Here is a 22,457-nt window from a genome sequence, read left to right on the forward strand (position 1 = left end):
TGCAGCTACTCCAATAGGTGTGAAAACCTTGAGCTTCTGTGAAGTACCTTTTTATCTCGTATTGAAAATGCAGCTATTGTGTGGGGGCAGGGTTGCTATAAGAGTGGCATGCCTACAGACTCTAATGTGATTTGAGGAACAGCACAGTCATTATATGACAACTTAAAGCAAAAGGAAAGTGAAAGATCTAAAACAGGAGAATTTAATGCCAGCAAAGGGTGGTTTGATAATTTTAGAAAGAGATTTGGCTCAAAAAAGTTCAAGATAGCAGGAGAAGCAGCTTCTGCTGACCAAGAGGCAGATGAGTTCCCAGTTGCCATTAAGAAAATCATTGAGGAGAAAGAAACTTGCCGGAACAGGTTTTAAATGCAGGTGAAAAGGCCCCATTCCGGAAAAAAAAAGCCACAAAGGACATTTGTTAGAAAGGAAGAGAAGTGAGCACCAAGATCTAAGGCAGGAAGTGACAGGCTAGCTCTACTGTTCTGTGCAAATGCAGCTGGATTTATGATCAGGACTGCTGGTTGTACAAGAAGGCTTGAACAACAACAACCCTTTTTCTGGATTGGTTCATTGATGCATTATCCCTAAAGTCAGGAAGTACCTTGCCAGTAAGGGACTGCCTTTTTAAATTCTTTTGTTATTGGACAATGCTCCCGGCCACCCAGAACCCCATGAGTTCAACACCGAAGGCACTGAAGTGGTCTACTTACCCCCAAACACAATATTTCTAATTCAGCCTCTAGATCATAAGAACCTTTAAGGATCATTATACCTGGTACTCTATGGAAAAGATTGTCAATGTTGTGAGAGAGAATCCCAATAGAGAGAACATCATGAAGGATGTCTGGAAGGATTACATCATTGAAGATGCCATTGTTTTTGTAGAAAAGCTGTGACAGCCATCAAGCCCGAAACAATGAATTCCTGCTGGAGAACACTCTGTCCAGATGTTGAGCATGACTTCACAAGATTTACAATGGAGCCAATCAAGGAAATCATGAAAGAGATTGTGGACATGGAAAAAAAAAAGTGAGGGTGAAGGGTTTCAAGATATGGGTCTTGGAGAAGTTCAAGAGTTAATAGACACCACACCAGAGTAATTAACAGAAGATGACTTGATCGAGATGAGAGCTTCCAAACCAGTGCCAGATGACGAAGAAGAAGATGTAGAAAAGACAGTGCCAGAAAACGAATTGACATCAGACAAACTGGCAGAAGAGTTCCGGGCTTCCCAGGTGGCGCAGTGGTTGAGAATCTGCCTGCTAATGCAGAGGACATGGGTCCGAGCCCTGGTCTGGGAGGATCCCACATGCCATGGGGCAACTGGGCCCGTGAGCCACAGCTACTGAGCCTGCGCGTCTGGAGCCTGTGCTCCACAACAAGAGAGGCCACGATAGTGAGAGGCCCGTGCACCGCGATGAAGAGTGGCCCCCGCTTGCCACAACTAGAGAAAGCCCTCGCATAGCAACGAAGACCCAACACAGCCAAAATAAATAAATTAAAAAAAAAAAAGTAGTTCCGATTATTCAAGACTGCTTTTTTTTTTTTTTCTTTTTGCGGTACGCGGGCCTCTCACTGTTGTAGCCCTCGCGTTGTGGAGCACAGGCTCCAGACGCGCAGGGCCAGTGGCAATGGCTCACGGGCCCAGCCGCTCCGTGGCATGTGGGATCTTCCCAGACTGGGGCACGAACCCGTGTCCCCTGCATCAGCAGGCGGACTCTCAACCACTGCGCCACCAGGGAAGCTCTCAAGACTGCTTTTGACTTCTTAAACAACATGGACCCTTTTATGATACGGACACTGAAACTAAAGCAAACAGCGGAAGAAGGATTGGTACCGTGTAGAAATACTTATAGAGAAATGAAAAAGCAAAGAAGTCAGACAGAAGTTATGATATATTTTTGTAAAGTTACACAAAGTGTGCCTGCTCCTCCTGCCTCCCCTTCCCCCTCCTCCCCCTCTTCCAACTCTGCCATCCGGAGACAGCAGGACCAACCCTCCCCTTCCTCCTCTGCCTATTCAACATGAAGACGATGAGGATGAAGACCTTTATGACGACCCACTTCCACTTAATGAATAGTAAATAATCACCATGCCATACAGTTCATAAACATATCTTCTGTGTGTGTGTGAGTGGCTTTGTGTAAAACTCTGGTAACTGTGCATCAAGAACTGTGTGAGACGTTTTTGTGCCATCATCATGGAAGTATTCGTCATGTAGAACATCGTGGGCAAGACTTGTATTGAAGTGGATAGTGTATCCTTACATCAGCATAAGGTGAGTCATAGTGAAGGTAAAGTTAATAATACATTAGTTTTCTTACTGCCTTACAACTTTGCTTCCAAAGAATTACATTACCATATAGTATGCCTCTCTCCCTTGTAATTGGAGAAAGTGCATATCAGCCTATCATCACAGGCAAGTGTTTTTTTAAATGTAACAATGTTTCTATTTTCTTTTATTTTTTTTTAATATTTATTTATTTTGGCTGCAGCAGGTCTTAGTTGTGGCATCTCCGTTGCGGCATGTGGGATCTTTTTAGTTACAGCATGAAGACTTCTTAGTTGCAGCATGCACGTGGGATCTAGTTCCCTGACCAGGGATCGAACCTGGGCCCCCTGCATTGGGATCTCGGAGACTTAACCACTGGACTACCAGGGAAGTCTCTGTAACAATGTTTCTAATACTGTATTATGAACATTGTTATAATACTGTATGCCATAGATATTTTATAACAATTCGTGCATTAGTGTATAAGACAGGCTACCATGAGGCAACCTCATATCGATTACACTAGGCTATAATAAGTCAATCATATTGTTGCGTCTTTGTTATCAATGCATGAATCGTTATACCTGTAAGTAAATATGAATTTTTGTTTCACATTATCTTTTCATTTTTGGTGTCTAGTTTTAGTAATACATATAACATCTACAGTGTTTTGTATCATTGAAGACGCTACTGATGACAAACAATTCATTTTGTAAACAGACGATGTAAATTTATGGTATCGTAAATGCAATACAGTACTGTAAATGTATTTTCTTTTCCTTATGATTTTCTTAATAAAATTTTCTTTTCTCTAGGTTACTTTATTATAATAATATGGTATATAGTACATATAACATACAAAATATGTGTATCAACTATTTTTTATGTTATCAGTAAGTCTTCTAGTCAATAGTAGGCTATTAGTAGTTAAGTCTTGGGGGAGTCAAGTTATACATGATTTTTCAACTACAAGAGGGATCAGTGCCCCTAATCCCTGTATTGTTCAAGGGTCAACTGTATAGCATTCCTTTTGCAGTAACGTTAGAAATAGGTTTTTAATCATCATAATCTGTGTGTTATTTAAAGAACCTTGAAACATTGAAGAAAATCTAACATATTAGAAAACCTGGCATATTAGACTTGTGATTTTAATTTGAAACGTTTAAGAGTATATAGTTAATTAAGCTTAGGGACAGTCTTTGGAAATTTTATTATCGGGGTGCAATCTAACCCAAAATTACAATGGCTCAAAGATGATAGGAGTTTACTTCATGCTCCTGTAATAGTCAAGTGGTGAGTGGTCCAGAGCTGTGGGCCAAGCAGCTTTGCTATGTGAGGTCTTCTAGGGAATTGGCTCCTTCTCTGCCTTGGCTCTGCCATGGCCTAAGGTGTTATCTTCATCAGCCTGGATGATGTTGGCACATCACCACATCCAAGGGAAGTAGGACAGAAGAGAGTCCAGGGCAAGTGTCTTAAAGAAGCACACATCATATCTGCTTATATCCTATTGGCCCAGCTTAGTCACATGGCCACAACTAGCTGTAAAATGTAGCCTACTGTTGGGTGGACATGTGTCTAGCTAAAACTCAGGGGTTTTAGCTAAAGGGAAAAAATGGGAGAATTAACACTAGAAAATATTTGGCAGTCATCCGCCTTGAGTCTTAAGAAACTTCACTCACTAGATTTATTAAATTTCAGTAATTGCTTAAAGGCTTAGAAAGATTTCACTTGTCAGTTTTATAAGTTTGCCATGGCAGGTGTGTGAAGTGTTTTAGAGAAACAGGTATATTTTAATTTTAAATGCACTTAAAATGTTTCAAGAAACTAAATAATAAGTTTATAAATAGTGTTAATTATTTAGGAAGACTTACTATGTTAAACTTAAGAGTCAATTCAACATTAATCAGAGAAAATGAAAGCAATTAATATTATTTTTTATTATTATTTTTTTTTTTCATGCGCCACGCGGGCCTCTCACTGCTGTGGCCTCTCCCGTTGCGGAGGACAGGCTCCGGACGCGCAGGCTCAGCGGCCATGGCTCACGGGCCCAGCCGCTCCGCGGCATGTGGGATCCTCCCAGACCGGGGCACGAACCCGCGTCCCCTGCATCGGCAGGCGGACTCCCAACCACTGTGCCACCAGGGAAGCCCATATTATTTTTATATAAAAACTACTGCACATAATTAAGAATAAGATTGTGAGTTAAACATAAAGGGTTACAAAAACCCTAGGTTTTAAAATGTTAAAACTTTCCAGATTGACTTCTTATACTTAGTAACATGCATTTAAGTTCCCTCCGTGTCTTTTCATGGCTTGATAGCCGATTTATTTTTTATTGCTGAATAATATCACATTGTTCGGATGTACCATAGTTTTGTCAACCAAATAAACTTAGGAGGCAATAATCAAGCAAAAGGCCTTTATTTGGAATTGAAGAATTGCAATTCGGGACACACAAATTCAGGTAGCAACCCAAACAGTGTCCCACTATGGAATAAAAGTCAGAGGCTTTTAAAGGCAAAGAAGAAAGGTTTGCATTACAAAGAATTTTAATTAGAGTTGCAGGCAGAAACTAGTCCTGGCTAAGCAAGATTGACTGCTAAGTCTATCGCTAGAGAGAAGAAAAAGTTCATTACTGTGACAAGTTGCAGGGGCTCTTGCAAAGTGCTTTGAATATTTAATGTCAGCCCAGTTCGAAAGTTCATGGCTCCACCTGGGGAGGATGTATATGTTTGCTCTTCTTAATATTCTCTCTGCTCCATTTTAAAACCCTTTGACATAAGCGACTCTATTTTATTTCACATTTCATAGTTCCTTCATTCGTTCACCTGCTGAAGGATACCTTGGTTGCTCCAAGTTTTGGCAATTATGAATAAAGCTGCTCTAAACATCCATGTGCAGGTTTTCGTGTGGACATAAGTTTTTAACTCCTTTGGGTAAATACCAAGGAGAATGACTACTGGATCATATGTTAAGAGTATGTTTAGTTTTGTAAGAAATCACCAGACTGTCTTCCATACTGGCTGTACCATTTTGCATTCCCACCAGTAATGATAGTTCCTCTTGCTCTATATCCTCACCAACATTTGGTGTTGTCAGTATTCTGGATTTGGACCATTCTAATATGTGTGTTGTGATATCTTACTATTGTTTTAATTTGCATTTTCCTGATGACCTATGATGTGGAGCATGTTTTCATATGCTTATTTGCCATGTGTATATCTTCTTTGGTGGCGTGTCTGTTAAGGTTTTGGGCCTATTTTACCGTTGAGTTGTTCTTTCTTTCATAGATTGTGCCTTTAGCATTGTATTTAAAGAGGCCACATACTATATTATTTCAATTACATGACATTCTGGAAAAGGTAAAATTATGGGGACAGTAAAAATATCAATGATTGCCAGGGGTTAGGGAGGAGGAAAGGATGAATAGGCGGACCATAGAGGTTTTCTAGAGAAGTGAAAATAATCTGTATGAGACTACAACAGTGAAAACATATCATTATACATTTGTCCAAACCCATAGAACATACAGTACCAGGAGTGAACTCTAATGTACACTATGGACTTTGGGTGATGATGTGTCATTATAGATTCATCAATTGTAACAAATGTACTACTCTGCTGGGGGATGTTGGCTGTGGTGGAGGCTGTGTATGTGTGGGGGCAAGGAGTGCATGAGAAATCTCTGTACCTTCTCTTCAATTTTCCTGAATCTAAAATAGCTCTAAAGAAATAATCTTTAAAAAAAATATTACCGGTGAAGTCATCTGGCCCTGAACTTTTGTTGTTTGGAGTTTTAAAAATCACTGATTCAATTTAATTACTGGTAATTAGTCTGTTCATATTTTCTATTTCTTCCTGGTTCAGTCCTGGGAGATTGTACATTTCTAGGAATTTGTCCATTTCTTCTAGGAGGTCCATTTTTATTGACATATAATTGTTTGTAGTAGTCTCTTGATCCTTTGTGTCAGTTGTAACTTTTCTTTTTTCATTTTATTGATTTGGGCCCTCTCTTTTTTTCTTGAAGAGTCTGGCTAAAGGTTTATCAATTTTGTTTATCTTTTCAAAGAACTGGCTCTTAGTTTCATTGATCTTTTCTATTGTTTTTTAGTCTCTATTTTATTTATTTCTGCTCTGATCTTTATGATTTCTTTCCTTCTACTAACTTTGTTTTTTGTTTGTTCTTTTTTTTTTCTAGTTCCTTTAGGTGTAAGGTTAAGTTATTTATTTGGGATTTTTATTGTTCTCTGAGGTAGGCTTGTATTGCTACAAACTTCCCTCTTAGAACTGCTTTTGCTGCATCCCCTAGATTTTGGATCATTGTGTTTTTATTTTCGTTTTTCTCCAGGTATTTTCGAATTTTTTTCTTTGATTTCTTCAGTGAACCATTGCTTGTTTAGTAGCATATTGTTTAGCCTCCAGTTGTTTGTGTTTTGCAGGTTTTTCTTATAGTTGATTTCTAGTCTCACAGTGTTGTGCTTCGAAAGATGCTTGATATGATTTCAATTTTCTTAAAAATTACTGAGACTTGTTTTGTGGCCTAGCATGTGATCTATCCTAGAGAATATTCCACGAGCACGTGAAAAGAATGTGTATCCTGCTGCCTTTGGATGGAATGTTCTGTATATCTCTATTAAGTCTATTTGATCTAATGTGTTGTTTAAAGCCAGTGTTTCCTTATTGATTTTTCTGCCTGGATGATCTGTCCATTGATGTAAGTAGGGTGTTAAAGTCCTGTACTATTATGTTACATCATTTCCTTGCTTTATGTCTAAGTGCTCCTATGTTGGGTGCATATATATTTACAACTGTTATATCTTTTTCTTGGATTGATACCTTGATGATTATGTAATGTCTTTCTTTGTCTCTTGTTACAGTCTTTGTTTTAAAATGTACTTTTTTTTGGCTCCACTGTGAGGCATGCAGGACTTTAGTTCCCTGACCAGGGATTGAACCCACATTCCCTGCAGTGGAAGTTCAGAGTCTTAACCACTGGACTGCCAGGGAAGTCCCTAAAGTGTATTTTGTTTGATACAAGTATTGCTACTCCAGCTTTCTTTTAACTTCCATTTGTATAGAACACCTTTTCCATCTTCTCACCTTCAGCCTGTGTCTATCTTTAGATTTGAAGTGAGTTTCTAGTAGGGATCACATATATGGATTTTATTTTTCTATCCATTCAGCCACTCTATGTCTTTTGATTGGAGCATTTGACATTTAAATTAATTATTGATAGGCATGTATCTATTGCCATTTTGTTAAACGTTTTAGGGCTGTTTTTGCAGGTATTTTTTGTTTCTTCCTTATTCTTTTGCACTCTTCCCTGTGATTTATGATTATCTTTAGTGTTATGTTTGGATTCCTCTTTTTTGTGTGTGTATCTATTATAGAGTTTTGGTTTGTGGTTACCATAAGGTTTATATACGTAAAACTTTAAGTAATCATATATATGATTATTATATGACTATAATATGATCTCTTAAGTTTGAATGCATTTTGACAAACCTGCATTCCACCAAACATTTAGAGTAGTGTTAACACCTATCCTTCTGAAACTATTCCAAAAAATTTCAGAGGAAGGAATGCTTTCAAACTCATTCTACAAGGCCACCATCACCCTGATACCAAAATCAGACAAGGACATCACCAAAAAAAAAATTACAAGCCAATATTAGTGATGAAAATATATGCAAAAATTCTCAATGAAACATTAGCAAACTGAATTCAACAATACATTAAAAGGATCATGCACAATGATCAAGTGGAATTTATCTCAGGGATGCAAGGATGGTTCAATGCCCACAAATCAATCAACATGATACACTACATTAACAAATTGAAGAATAAAATCATATGATCATCTCAACAGACAGAGGAAAAGCTTTTGACAAAATTCAACACCCATTTATGATAAAAACTCTCCAGAAAATGGCATAGAGGGAACCTACCTCAACATAATAAAGGCCATATATGACAAACTCACAGCAACCATCATACTCAATGGTGAAAAACTGAAAGCATTTCCACTAAGATCAGGAACAAGACAAGGATGTCCACTCTCACCACTATTATTTAACATAGTTTTGGAAGTCCTAGCCACAGCAATCAGAGAAGAAAAAGAAATAAAAAAATACAAATTGGAAAAGAAGAAGTAAAACTGTCACTGTTTGCTGATGACATGATACTATACATAGAATATCATAAAGATGCCACTAGAAAACTACTAGAACTAATCAGTGAATTTGGTAAGGTTGTAGGATACAAAATCAATGCACAGAAATCTCTGGCATTCCTATACACCACCAACAAAAAATCAGAAAGAGAAATTAAGGAAACACCCCCATTTACCATTGCAACAAACAGAGTTAAATACCAAGGAATAAATGTGCCTAAGGAGGCAAAAGACTTGTATCAGAAAACTATTAAAACACTGATGAAAGAAATCAAAGATGACATCAACAGATGGAGAAATATACCACGTTCTTGGATTAGAAGAATCAATATTGTGAAAATGATTATACTATCTAAAGCAATCTACAGACTCAATGCAATCCCTATCAAACTACCAATGGCATTCTTCACAGAATTAGAACAAAAAACTTTACAATTCATATGGAAACACAAAAGACCTCGAATAGCCAAAGCAATCTTGAGAAAGAAAAGTGGAGCTGGAGGAATCAAGCTCTCTGACTTCAGACTATACTACAAAGCTACAGTAATCAAGACAGTATGGTACTGGCACAAAAACAGAAATATAGATCAATGGTACAAGATAGAATTCCCAGAGATAAACCCATGCACATATGGGCACCTAATTTATGACAAAAGAGGCAAGAACATACAATGGAGAAAAGAAAGCCTCTTCAATAAGTTATGCTGGCAAAACTGGACAGCACATGTAAAAGAATGAAACTAGAACACTCCCTAACACCATACACAAAAATAAACTCCAAATGGATTAAAGACTTAAATATAAGACCAGACACTATAAAACTCTTAGAGGAAAACATAGGAAAACACTCTTTAACATAAACCACAGCAAGATCTTTTTTGACCCACCTCCTAGAGTAACGAAAATAAAAACAAAAATAAATAAATGGGACTCAATAAACTTAAAAGCTTTGCACAGCAAAGGAAACCATAAACAAGACAAAAAGACAACCCTCAGAATGGGAGAAAATATTTTCAAATGAAACAACAAAGGATTAATCTCCAAAATATACAAACGACTCATGGAGCTCAATAGCAAAAAACCCAACAATCCAGTTAAAAACTGGGCAGAAGACCTAAATAGACATTTCACCAAGGAAGACATACAGATGGCCAAGAGGCATATGAAAAGATGCTCAACATCACTAATTATTAGAGAAATGCAAATCAAAACTACAGTGAGGTATCACCTCATGCCGTTCAGAGTGACCATTATCAAAAAATCTAGAAACAATAAATGCTGGAAAGGGTGTGGTGAAAAGGGAACCCTCCTGCACTGTTGGTGGGAATGTAAATTGATACAGCCACTATGGAGGACAGTATGGATGTTCCTTAAAAAACTAAAAATAGAACTACCATATGACCCAGCAATCCCACAACTGGGCATATACCCTGAGGAAACCATAATTCAAAAAGAGACATGTACCACAATGTTCATTGCAGCATTATTTACAATAGCCAGGACATGGAACCAACCTACATGTCCATCAACAGATGAATGGATAAAGAAGATGTGGCACATTTATACAATGGAATATTACTCAGCCATAAAAAGAAACGAAATTGAGTTATTTGTAGTGAGGTGGATGGACCTAGAGTCTGTCACACAGAGTGAAGTAAGTCAGAAAGAGAAAAACAAATACCGTATGCTAACGCATATATATGGAATCTTAAAAAAAAAAATGGTACTGATGAACCCAGTTGCAGGGCAGGAATAAAGAGGTAGACATAGAAAATAGACTTGGGGATATGGGGTGGGAGAATGAAGCTGGGGTGAAATGAGAGTAGTATCGACATATATACACTATGGAATGTGAAATAGTTGGCTGGTGGGAAGAAGCAGCATAGCACAGGGAGATCAGCTTGGTGCTTTGCGATGACCTAGAGGGGTGAGATGGGAGGATGGGAGGGAGGCTCAAGAGGGAGGCGTTATGGGGACATGTGTATGCATATGGCTGATTCTTTTTGTTGTTCAACAGAAACTAACACAGTATTGTGAACCAATTATATTCTAATAAAGATCTATTAAAAATTAAAAAGAAAGATATATGCACCCCTATGTTTATTATAGCATTGTTTATAGCCAAGATATGGAAGCAAGCAAGTGCCCACCAATAGATGAATAGATAAAGAAGATATGGTGTAGGTATATATATATATATATATATATATATATTTCACTATGTATATAGTGAAATATTACTCAGCCATTAAAAGAATGAAATCTTGCCTTTTGTGACAACATGGATGGACCTAGAGGATATTATGCTAAGTGAAATAAATCAGGCAGAGAAAGACAAATGCGGCATGATTTCACTTATATGTGGAATCTAAAAAAACAAAGCAAATGAACAGACATAACAAAACAGAAACAGAGTTATGGAGAACAAACAGGTGGTTGCCAGAGGGGAGGGGGTGAGGGAGGAAAGAAATAGGTGAGAGGTACAAACTTCCAGTTGTGAAATAAATGAGTCACAGGTATAAAATGTACAGTGTGGAGAATAAAGTCAATAATTATGTCATATCTTTGTATGGTGACAGATCATAACTAGACTTATGGTGATCATTTTGAAATAGGTAGAAATATCAAATCACTGTGTTGTATAACAGGAAATAACATAGTTTTGTAGGTCAATTATACCTCAAGAACAAACAGACTCGTAGACAAAAAGATCAGACTTGTGGTTACCAGGGGTGAGTATTGGGTGGAGTTGAACTGGATGAAGGTAGCCAAAAGGTACCAACTTCCAGTTACAAGATAAATAAGTACTAGGAATATAAGATAAATAAGTACCAAGGATGTAAAAAAATATTACAACTTTAACAACTTGAATATTAATTAAAACAAGTAGCTATAGGTGATCCTCTGCACATAAAAGCCTTCTTCAGATATGAAAAATCTCAAGTGCCATGTTTATGAGCCTTTGGATGGGTTATGTTACTTACAACCAAAAAAGTATTGAGGAAGACTCAGTTTCTCCCCTAACCCCATTACATCATGTTTCTAGCCTCTAGATCACACAGCTATATTTCTAAATTTTGTTCTGCTTATGACAACCCTCCAAACACACATGGGTGGAGAAGATGCCTACTGGGATGCCTGTCCTCTTTGCTGTATACTGTTTCTCTGCACCCATAAACCTCCATATCTACAGGGTTCAGAGGTATCTTGCTGTTGTAATATGATTTGACCCACCATTTAGACTTGACTATTGGCCCAAGGTAACCACTAACCCAAGCAAGGCTAGTAAGAGTGCCGGTTGAAAGAGAGCCTCAGACTATATCTAGGTGGCTAGAAGGATCATATGTAGACCATGGAACTGGGAACAGCTATCCTCTACTTTTGGAGACTGGTGAGCAGAGAAAAACGGTCCTTTTAGAGAGAGAAGAATTAAGCTGATGGCAGATAAACAGAAACAAAAGATGGAGAGCATCGGGTTCTAGTCTGTTCCAGAAGTCCAGTCAGCTGCACATTGCCTTGAGGCTTGGGAGACATCTGTTACACTAATAATAATTCATCTCTCCTTTCTGAGCAAAACAGAGTCAGTTCCTATTATTTGTAGCCAAAAGAATACTATCTAATATGCCTGAAAAGATATTAAACTCTTCGTAGGAAGCAAACTCATGGGTTTTATTTTAAAAAGAAATAGCTGCTTAGTTGTCTCAATTAGAGGAAATTTCCAGTGTAGTTCCGACTTCTGGATTTTAAGTACTGGTCCAAGCTATGTCCCCTGGTAAGTCCACAAAATCCAATTTACCTAAAACTCAACTCAGAGTAACTCTGGCCTGATAATCACTTGCAAAGTACCCAACACTGAGTATAAGCAAGTTACAGACAATTAACCACCTGTGACTCGTGTAGCATCTCATTATACTTAGTCTATTGGAAGATCTCCAAATTGCATTATATGGTCCATGGTTGAAAGTATTAGTTTACCATTCTCTCCCAGCAAAAGCTACACTTCCCAGCCCCCCTTGAAGGCAAAGGAAGGCCATAAGACTAAGTTCTGACCCATAAAAAAGGAGTGGACATGATGGCGGCAACGTCCAGAACATTCCCTTAAAGGAACATCCCAAGTCTACTTTTCCCCTTCCTTCTGGAACGTGAACATAGACTGGCAGCAGGAATGGCCAGGCTAGACCACAAGATAGAAGTCATGTGCTGTAAATGGAAAGCAAAAGTCTAGAAAGAGCCCGGGTCTCCAGCCCTACTTACATTTACACTTTTCCATGTGAGAGAAATAAGCCGTCTTATTTAAGTCCCTGTTATTTTGTCTTCTGTTTCAGTAGCTGAGCCAGCACCTTAACTATAACACAGTCTTTGCATGGAAAAAAACCAGAAATGGATGACTGTTTTCTACAGAAGGTAGTAGAGCCAAAAGTAAAACTTTAAATTTGTGCAATTCACTCATTCAACAAATATTTATTGAGTCACAGCCTATCACCTTTGGAAACAGTGTCCAGGCTGGTGAAGCAATCCAGCTCATGTGAAATGAGGGGTGCCCAAAGGAACATGGGGCATTTAGCCTATGGAGGGAAAAGGGTAGGATAGGTTGGAGAGCTGTCATCAGATTTAGGAAGAAATCATGTGGAAGAGAGGATAGACTTGCTCCATATGACCCCGGGGGCTGAAGTAAGACCAATAGGGTATGCAGGGAATTGAACCCCTAAGATCCAGAGTTCCATGTCAGTTCTGGTTCTTGACTTTAAGCAACAGAAGCAGACTCTAATGTCTTAGGCAAAAACAAAATTTGTTGGAATGATATTTCGGGGGGAAATTACAGAATTAACCGTATATCAGAGTACTGGCCAGGAATCAAGAGTATCCGGAAGGCTGGTTAGCAGGAAGCATAGCCACAGCCATGGAGCAGACAGGGTCTAATCAGCATGATGGATGACTTCTAACTGGTCCTCACGTCTCTGAGCCATTCACTCAGGAGTCAGGATCATGGGAGAGAGAGTCTTACGGTTGCACCTAGATCATCTTCCATTCCCTGGCTGAACACGGGGCGGACGAGGGGAAAATAAGGTCCCTGTTGACTCTGAGGAGGAAGTCAGGTACTACCTCCAGGAGGAACCAAGATAGTATCAGACAACTATCCAGTGCTACTTCTAATGATTCTTTCAAAGCCCATGAATCTGTGACCTGTGTCTTGGGATTGGGAGGAACTTGTCCATTCAGGGAAGTTATCTCCTTTCTATATTCCTCACATATGCTCATACACTCTCTGCCGAATCATTCCAACCATGAAAGGTTCACTACCTCACAAGTTCCTTTTCATATTAGGACGAAATAAAGGCTGGGGGCTTAGACTCTGCCTGATGCTCAAGACCCTCCAACTCTGGTCCCACTTTTGTAGGGGTAAGTCCTGTGATTCTTCTACAGAAACCTTTCTTCCCATCCAACTTATTCACTCAAAGTCACCATCCTCTGACCCCATCAAAGCATCTTGTGTTTATTCTCTTTACTCCTCCTATCTATCTAAATGTTATCCATTCTTCACATTCCAGCTCAAATCCCACATCCTACATGAAACATTCTTGAACCATCCCAGCCCAAAGTAACTCCTTGGAAATTTTTGCCTGCACTCTTCATGAGGCGGTTAATCACTCTCTTTTAAAATGTTTTCTATGTTTTTAGAATTGATACTTATACTTTATTAGATAATTTAATTTTAACCATACTTATATCTTCTCTCTCTACCTGGATTATAACTTCTTGAAGACATGAACTATTTCTTATCCAACTTTGCATCTCCTGTAGAACTTAACAAAATCCTTTCCACATGGACTTTTTTTTTTTTCCTTGATTGATATGAATAGCAGAGGTGGGTATGGTCTTGACTCCTTATCCAGGAATTTGGGGAAGGGGAAACAAAGGAAGATGAGGGGAGAAGTAAGTCAGACAATGACTTAAAATAGCTTTGCTCAGACTATAATAATGATGTGAATGATTTATTTTTTTATAGCATTTTGAGTTATAATTGGTATGAAAACTGCATATATTTGATAAGTTTTGACATATGTTTACATCCACGAAACTATTGCCCTAATCAAGATAATAAATATATCTACCACCTCCCCAAAGTTGCCTTATGTCCCTTTGTAATCTCTTTCATTCACTTCCACCTCAAGAAACTGCTGATTTGTCTTCTGTCACTCTAGTTTGAACTTCTAGAATTTTATATAAATGGAACCATTCAGTATGTACTCTCTTTGTCTGGCTTCTTTCACTCAGCATCATTATTTTAAGATTCACCCACGTTGTTGAAGAGTTCACTCCTTTTTTTTGCTGAGTAGTATTCCATTGCATGATCATATCACAATTTGTTTATCTGTTGATGGTCATTTGAATTGTTTCCAGTTCTTGGCTTTTACAAATTAAGCTGCTATGAACACTTGTACAAGCCTTTGTGTGGATACATGATTTCATTTATCTTAGGTAAATACCTAGGAGTAGAATGGCTGAGCCATACGGTAGGTCTCTGTATAACATTTTAAGAAATTGCCAAAATGATTGCACCGTTTTTATTCCCACCAGCAGTGTAGGAGAGTCGCAGTTGCTCCATCTCCTCAGCAATGTTTGCTCTTGTTTTTAAAATTTTTGCCATTACATTGTAGTGGTAGCTCACTGTGGTTTCAGTTTGCATTTTCCTAATGACTAATGATGAACATCTTTTCATGTGCTCATTTGTCATCTTCTTTGATGAAGTGTTTGTTCAGATCTGTTGTATATTATGATTTTATTTTATTTTATTTTTTTGGCGGTATACGGGCCTCTCACTGTTGTGGCCGCTCCCTTTGCGGAGCACAGGCTCCGGACGCGCAGGCTCAGCGGCCATGGCTCACGGGCCCAGCTGCTCCGCGGCATGTGGGATCTTCCCGGACCGGGGCACGAACCCGTCTCCCCTGCACCGGCAGGCGGAGTCTCAACCACTGTGCCACCAGGGAAGCCCTGTTGTCCTTTTAAAAAATTGAGTTGTCTTACTGCTGAGTTTTGAGTTTCAATTTCTCTATATATTTGGACACAAATTCTTTATCATACACGTGCTTTGTAAATATTTTCTCATGGTCTCTGGCTTGTTTCTTAACTATATCTTCTCAAGAGTAGAAGTTTTAAATTTTGATGAAGTCCAATTTATCAGTATTTTCTTTTATGAATTGTGCTTTTGGTGTTGCAACTAAGAAGTCTTTAACTCAGGGTCACAAAGATTTTCTTCTTCTGGAAGTTTTATAACTTTATGTTTTACCTAAATAGTTTTATGATAAATTTTGAGTTAATTTTTGCATATGGTATGAGGTATTGATCAAGGTTCATTTCTGTGTGTGTGTGAAGACATTAAGTTGTTCCAGAATCATCTGTTGAAAAGACTATCCTCTCTCTGCTGGATTGCCTTTGCAACTTTGTTGAAAATCAGTTGACCGTATGTGTGTGGATCTGTTTATGGACTCTATTCTGCTCTAATGATTGCTGTGTCTGTCTTTACACCAATATGTCACTGCATGATTTATATTCCTATAATGTCTTAGATAAAGTGCTTTCACCCACAGATATAGAGCTGTGTTCATAATGTGGACTCTGGAGCTAGATTACTGTGTGCAAATCCTGGCTCTAGCACTTACTGGCTGTATTACTTTGGGCAAATTCTTTAATGTCTCTATGCTTCAGTTGACTCATCTATAAAATGGGGATGATGACAGTATCCACTCATCAGATTGCTGTGATTGGTTTGTGTTGATACACATAAAAGTCTGTAGAACAACACTCAATAAAAGTTTTCTCTTATATAACTTCCTGAATAAAACAGTTAGAGGAGTTAGTTAGGTATTATTGTTCCCTGAAATGTCTTGGCCAGTGTCACACAGATAAAGACTACACTTAGGTCTTCTGGCTCTAAACCCAGTGTCTTTTCCACTCCATCTCTGAGACTATAATGGAAACCCCAGTCTTTTTATAATCTAATCTCCGAGGTTATCGTCTATCACTTCTGCTGTATTCAGTACTTTAGAATTTAGTCTTTAAATCTGGCTCACACTCAAGGACAGGGAACTATATGAAGTATAATGCCAGTAGGTGGGGACCATAGGAGACCATCTGAGAAGCTACTTATGACAGGTCCCTTCACTTTTCTAAGATTCTCACAAGTCTGGTAGGAAGCGTTGTGGTCAGAGGCTTCTGAACTATGGAATGAGAAGCCAGGGAGAGTATTCCTGAGCCAATGACCTAATAGGAGTCTTTGCCTTCCCCGCATGGAAAGAAAGCAAATCTTAGCTGCTTCGTTCAGTGTTGAACACTGGCCACACCTTTTAATTAGGAAGTACAGTCTGAGGCTATGCCTGTGGAAATAAAGGAGGTATCAAGTTTGGCCAAGCAGTTTTCTTCTGCCTTTCAGATGACACTAGAAATGTGTTCATACGAAGCACAGAAGTGGGAATCTCACTTATGAAATAAATAACTTATTGATTCACCAAGATTTACTCAGCACCTACCATGTGCTAGTCCCTCTATTAGGCACTGGGGCCACAAGAGTTTCTTTTTTCATAATTTTTCTGTTGATTGTTAAGGCCACAAAATCAAGAGGAAATTACATTGTGTTAATTTAGGTTCTCTAAAAGTGGATACCAAGATAGGATTAGACATGTAAGAGATTTCTTGGAGGAAATGCCTATGAAGGACAAAGGGAGGGAACCAGAGAAGGTGGGGGGAGCTTTCAGACTGCATTACCGGTCTGACATCTGTGCAAGGCTGGGGGAAGGAAGGAGGGGCGGGTAGGGAGAGTTTTGCACTGCAGTGCAATTCCAAGAAAGGATGTGCCGGGTCCCTGGGAAGTATCTGAGCCCAAGTCACCCATCCGAGGAGTCCTGTGTGTAACAGAAGTGAGCCTGGATTTGTGTCTTCACTGTGCTCAGCCCTTGACTGGGAGCACCTGAGGGATACGTGGCCTCAGCTCTAGTGGAGCAGCCGGTCCAGAGGGACAGCAGCTAGGGATCTGAGCAGCTTCTTCTCGCATCTGTCATGTGCATGTTACAAGGTATGACTAGTGTCATGATGAGGTGAGCATAGGTACTAAAGAAGTACCAAAGAGGTGCACCGAATCCAGACTTTCAGGGATAGGGCAGGCTTTCTGCAGTGCAGTGGTCAAAACTGAGACCTGAGAAGAAAAGAGGAATTAGCAAACTCACACATACTGCTGATGCAGGTGCAAACTGGTACCACTCCTTGGGAAAACCATTGGTATTATGTAGAAAAGTTGAAGTTTTACATACCCTGCGAGGTAGCATTCCACTCCTAGGGACAGCAGTTAGAGGAACTCTTTGCACGTGCACATATATGCACTGGTCTCTATGTAGAAGAATGTTCCCAGCAGTATTATTTGTGATAGCCACCCACAAAGGAAACAACCCACGTCCATCAGCAGAACAGATGAATTGTGGTACAATGGAGTAGTATCAGCAATGAAAATAAATAAATTTACAGCTACGTTGAATAACTTGTATCATAAACACAATGTTGAGGGGGGGAAATCAAGATACTCATACAATACTTAAAAAGCAGGCAGCAATAAGCTACGGCTTAGGGAATGCATACATTGATGGTAGCGCCATAAAGAAAAGCAAGGAAAGTGGGGAGAGTTGGGGTTGTGTTTGTGGAGACGCACAGAAGAGGATTCTGGGATGTGCTATTCTGGCATGCTTGTTGAATAATTTTTCTTTAAATTCTCCATATGTGTTTCATGCAATCTCTGTCTGTATATTTCATAATTTAAAAAAGGGGGTGGATAGGAGTAGGCTGGGTGGAGGGAGTGGGATGTGTTCCAGGCAGAGGGCAAAGGACAGGGGGGGAAGTGCACGCAGAGCTCAGGGACTTGCAAACACAATGGGGTGACGTGGTAAGGAGTGACGAGAGTGATGGAAGCAGACAGGAGGCCCCTACAGAAGGAGGGGCCTCATAAACCCCTGCTGAGGAGTTTGGACTTTACCCTGAGGGCAATAGGGAGCCACTAAGGTATTTAAGCTGTGGAGAGACTGAATCAGATTTACATTTCCAGAAAGATCCTTCAGCCCCAGTGTAAGGATGTGCCTCACAGTATCCAGGTGAGTGGCGATGAGGTGAGAAAAGGACGAGGGTTCCTGATCCTAGGTGTTGCTGGTGGCTGGTCTTCCTCACCACCAGACTAACTGCCCTGCTATGCTGCTGCATCTAGGGACTTGTAATTTCTAAACCACTGAATCATTAATAACAGGAGGAGAGTCTCCTATCTGGTTGCTCTCCAATGTCCATCGGTCCTATTATTAATTGAGGTGAAAGTGTCATTCTGGGTCCCAAAGGCCATCTCATTAAGACGCTGAACATTTTGGTGCAGAGGAGAAAAGAAAAAAAGCAAAAGGATTTGTAAATAACTGATCATTCCAAAAGATAACCCTCTGTAGGAATCATTTAATAATAGCACTATAGGTAACGATTCTTTATCACTAAAACGACTTGTTCCATTTGCAGTGCTATTATAGATGAGCATGTGATTAATATGGGAAAGTTTTCTTAGTGATTATGTATTTAATACTAAGGTCAGTTGTGGACTTCTTTATTCAAGTGAGGAACTAAATTCCCAAGACATTTCCTGCATGTTCTCTTAAGGCCTCAGTAAACCTAGGCTGAAGGTTCAAGATGATTTATTGTGGGAGGAACCACCTAATGGCTCCCAGTTACCTTGTAATTTTAACTGCATGTGAGGAAAACTTTTTTCTTACTGGCAGCATGGATAGCTGCTATTGTTGCCATTGCACTTATTTTTTAAAATATGGGCAATCTGAGAAGGTAGATACTCTCTAATATTGAAATAATATATCTAGATTTGATACTTTCTAAAGTATAAAGTCTTCCTCATAGCAGCTTTGGAGGAAGTCGGCTACCTACTAAATACCTTCTCCAGTGACAATAATCATTTACCTCCTGAATATGTTCTCTGTTGGAATTCCCTCTGCCTCCTACACCCTCTTGCCTAGCTGTCATCTTCCTTTGCCAAGGGAAAGTCAACAAAGTTCAGATCAAGGGCACAACTCTGTTTTGCCAAGGCAAACTTGACCTTGAGTCAACGGGGGCTGCACAGCTATTAGGCGTAATCTAGTGCCTATGGGCTTTGCTTCTTTTTTTTTTTTTTTTTTTTTCCAGTACGCGGGCCTCTCACTGCTGTGGCCTCTCCCGTTGCGGAGCACAGGCTCCGGACACGCAGGCTCAGCGGTCATGGCTCACGGGCCCAGCTGCTCCGCGGCATGTGGGATACTCCCGGACCGGGGCACGAACCCGTGTCCCCTGCATCAGCAGGCGGACTCTCAACCACTGCGCCACCAGGGAAGCCCATGGGCTTTGCTTCTTTTACTAAAGCTCTATTCAGTCCTGTCTGATGACAATGTCGGCGTTCTTGCAAACGTACCTCAACAGAGCCCCAGAAACACAGCGTGGGATAATCCTCACAGAGGGCTAGACTCTGAGATGGTACTTGAATGTATGACCTTCTTACCAGGAAGTGTTGACCGGTGGTGTCATGACACCCACCTTTCAACCTTCCTTGGGTGGCCGGATCATTTAGGTGGTGCTTCTCCTGCAGGCTTCAGGACTGTCACTTTCCTTCTTTTGGTTAAAGTCCTGAACAGGGAGACAATTTTGAGCAATAAAAGATATCACCTAGGTCCTCCAGAAGATTATAACATTGTTATGAAGATTTATGAAGGTAAGACAGTCAGAGAAAAAACACCAACACACTGAGTTGTAATATAAGCTTTATGAACCAGGAGCTGAGGAAACACCACATGGGGGTGTGACCAGAACTAAAGGAAATTCAGTCGAGAATGTTTGTTGCCATTGTTGACACGTGCCTCGCTAGCTGCCCCTCAGATAACTGATCAGTCTCCAAATCCTACAGATTCTATCCCTAACGCTCCTGCCTTCAACCTTCACAAGACTCCACCCCTTTTTTGGCCTGCACAATGCCCTCTGAGCTTGTCCCTGCTTGCACACATGCTCACTTGCACACATGCCCCCTTTGAATCCATTCATCCCTGATCACCTCCAGCCTCGAAACTCCTGTGTGCTGAGCAGGGCAGGCTAATGCCCCTCTCACGCCTCCCCTGAATGACTGCCCATCATTATTTTGCCGGGTGCTCCCGCCTCTCCCAGAAAGCTTTGCCCCTCCAAGACCCCTGTAGTTATGTTTCATCCACCCACAACCTTCTCCAGCTCCTGGCCTTTGTTTATTTTACTAAATCTCAAATCCTTCCACATGTTTTCTTCTGTATTTTGCACTTGTGGAGAAAGAACATAAAGCTTTTTAATATCTTCAACATTATTGACATTTAACATTAAGAACACTTGAGGGAGGAGACCTTCAAGACGGCGGAGGACTGAGATGTGGAGATCACCTTCCTCCCCACAAATACATCAGAAATACAACGACACATGGAACAACTCCTACGGAATGCCTACTGAATGCTGGCAGAAGACCTCAGACCTCCCAAAAGGCAAGAAACTCCCCAGTGTCCATCGGTCATATTATTAACTGAGGTAAAAGTGTCATTCTGGGTCCCAAAGGCCATCTCATTAAGATGCTGAACATTTTGGTGCAGAGGAGAAAAGAAGAAAAGCAAGAAGATTTGCAAATAACTGATCATTCCAAAAGATAACCCTCTTTCTTTTGTACCTGGGTAGGGCAAAAAAAAAAAAGAAAAAACAAGAGACAAAAGAATAGGGACAGGACCTGCACCAGTGGGAGGGAGCCGTGAAGGAGGAAATGTTTCCACACACTAGGAAGCCCCTTCACGGGCGGAGACTGGGGGTGGCAGAGGGGGGAAGCTTCGGAGCCGCGGAGGAGAGCGCAGCCACAGGGGTGCAGAGGGCAAAGCGGAGAGATTCCCGCACAGAGGATCAGGGCCGAGCGGCACTCACCAGCCCGAGAGGCTTGTCTGCTCACCCGCCAGGGCGGGCGGGGCTGCGAGCTGAGGCTCGGGCTTCGGTCTGAGCGCAGGGAGAGGACTGGGGTTGGCGGCGTGAACACAGCCTGCAGGGGGTTAGTGCGCCACGGCTGGCCGGGAGGGAGTCCAGGAAAAGTCTGGACATGCCGAAGAGGCAAGAGACTTTTTCTTCCCTCTTTGTTTCCTGGTGCGCGAGGAGAGGGGATTCAGAGCACCGCTTAAAGGAGCTCCAGAGACGGGCGCGAGCCGCGGCTAACAGCGCGGACCCCAGAGACGGGCATGAGACGCTAAGGCTGCTGGCCGCCACCAAGAAGCCTGTGTGCGAGCATAGGTCACTCTCCACACCTCTCCTCCCAGGAGCCTGTGCAGCCCGCCACCGCCAGAGTCCCGGGATCCAAGGACAACTTCCCCGGCAGAACGCACGGTGCACCTCAGGCTGGTGCAACGTCACGCCGGCCTCTGCCGCCGCAGACTTGCCCCGCACTCCTTGCCCCTCCCTCCCCCAGGCCTGAGTGAGCCAGAGGCCCCGACTCAGCGGCTCCTTTAACCCCGTCCTGTCTGAGCGAAGAACAGACGCCCTCTGGCGACCTACACGCAGAGGCGGGGCCAAATCCAAAGCTGAGCCCCTGGGAACTGTGAGAACAAAGAAGAGAGAGGGAAATCTCTCCCAGCAGCCTCAGGGGCAGCAGATTAAAGCTCCACGATCAACTTGATGTACCTGCATCTGTGTAATACCTGAATAGACAACGAATCATCCCAAATTGAGGTGGACTTTGGGAGCAACAATATATATTTTTTCTTCCTTTTACTCTTTTTGTGAGTGTGTATGTGTATGCTTCGTTGTGTGATTTTGTCTGTACAGCTTTGCTTTTACCATTTGTCCTAGAGTTCTGTCTGTCAGTTTTCTTTTTTTTCCATATAGTTTTTAGCACTTGTTATCATTTGTGCATTGGTTTTTTGGTTTGGTTGCTCTCTTCTTTCATTCTTTCTTTTTTCCTCCCTTTTCTTC

At 40.8% G+C, this 22,457-nt stretch overlaps 1 protein-coding gene across 1 annotated transcript in view; it reads left to right on the forward strand.

The window, feature by feature from the left end:
- Positions 1 to 1,124: 1,124 nt before the first annotated feature.
- The window catches only part of MRPS6 (mitochondrial ribosomal protein S6), a 99,957-nt gene continuing 78,624 nt past the window's right edge, over positions 1,125 to 22,457 (forward strand). The window contains exons 1-2 of the mRNA XM_032629455.1: positions 1,125 to 1,235; positions 2,222 to 2,294. Coding sequence (XP_032485346.1) covers positions 1,125 to 1,235; positions 2,222 to 2,294 — 184 coding nt within the window. The remainder of the gene's footprint in view (positions 1,236 to 2,221; positions 2,295 to 22,457) is intronic.

The sequence above is a fragment of the Phocoena sinus genome, chromosome 4, assembly GCF_008692025.1.
Source record: "Phocoena sinus isolate mPhoSin1 chromosome 4, mPhoSin1.pri, whole genome shotgun sequence".
Taxonomy (NCBI): domain Eukaryota; kingdom Metazoa; phylum Chordata; class Mammalia; order Artiodactyla; family Phocoenidae; genus Phocoena; species Phocoena sinus.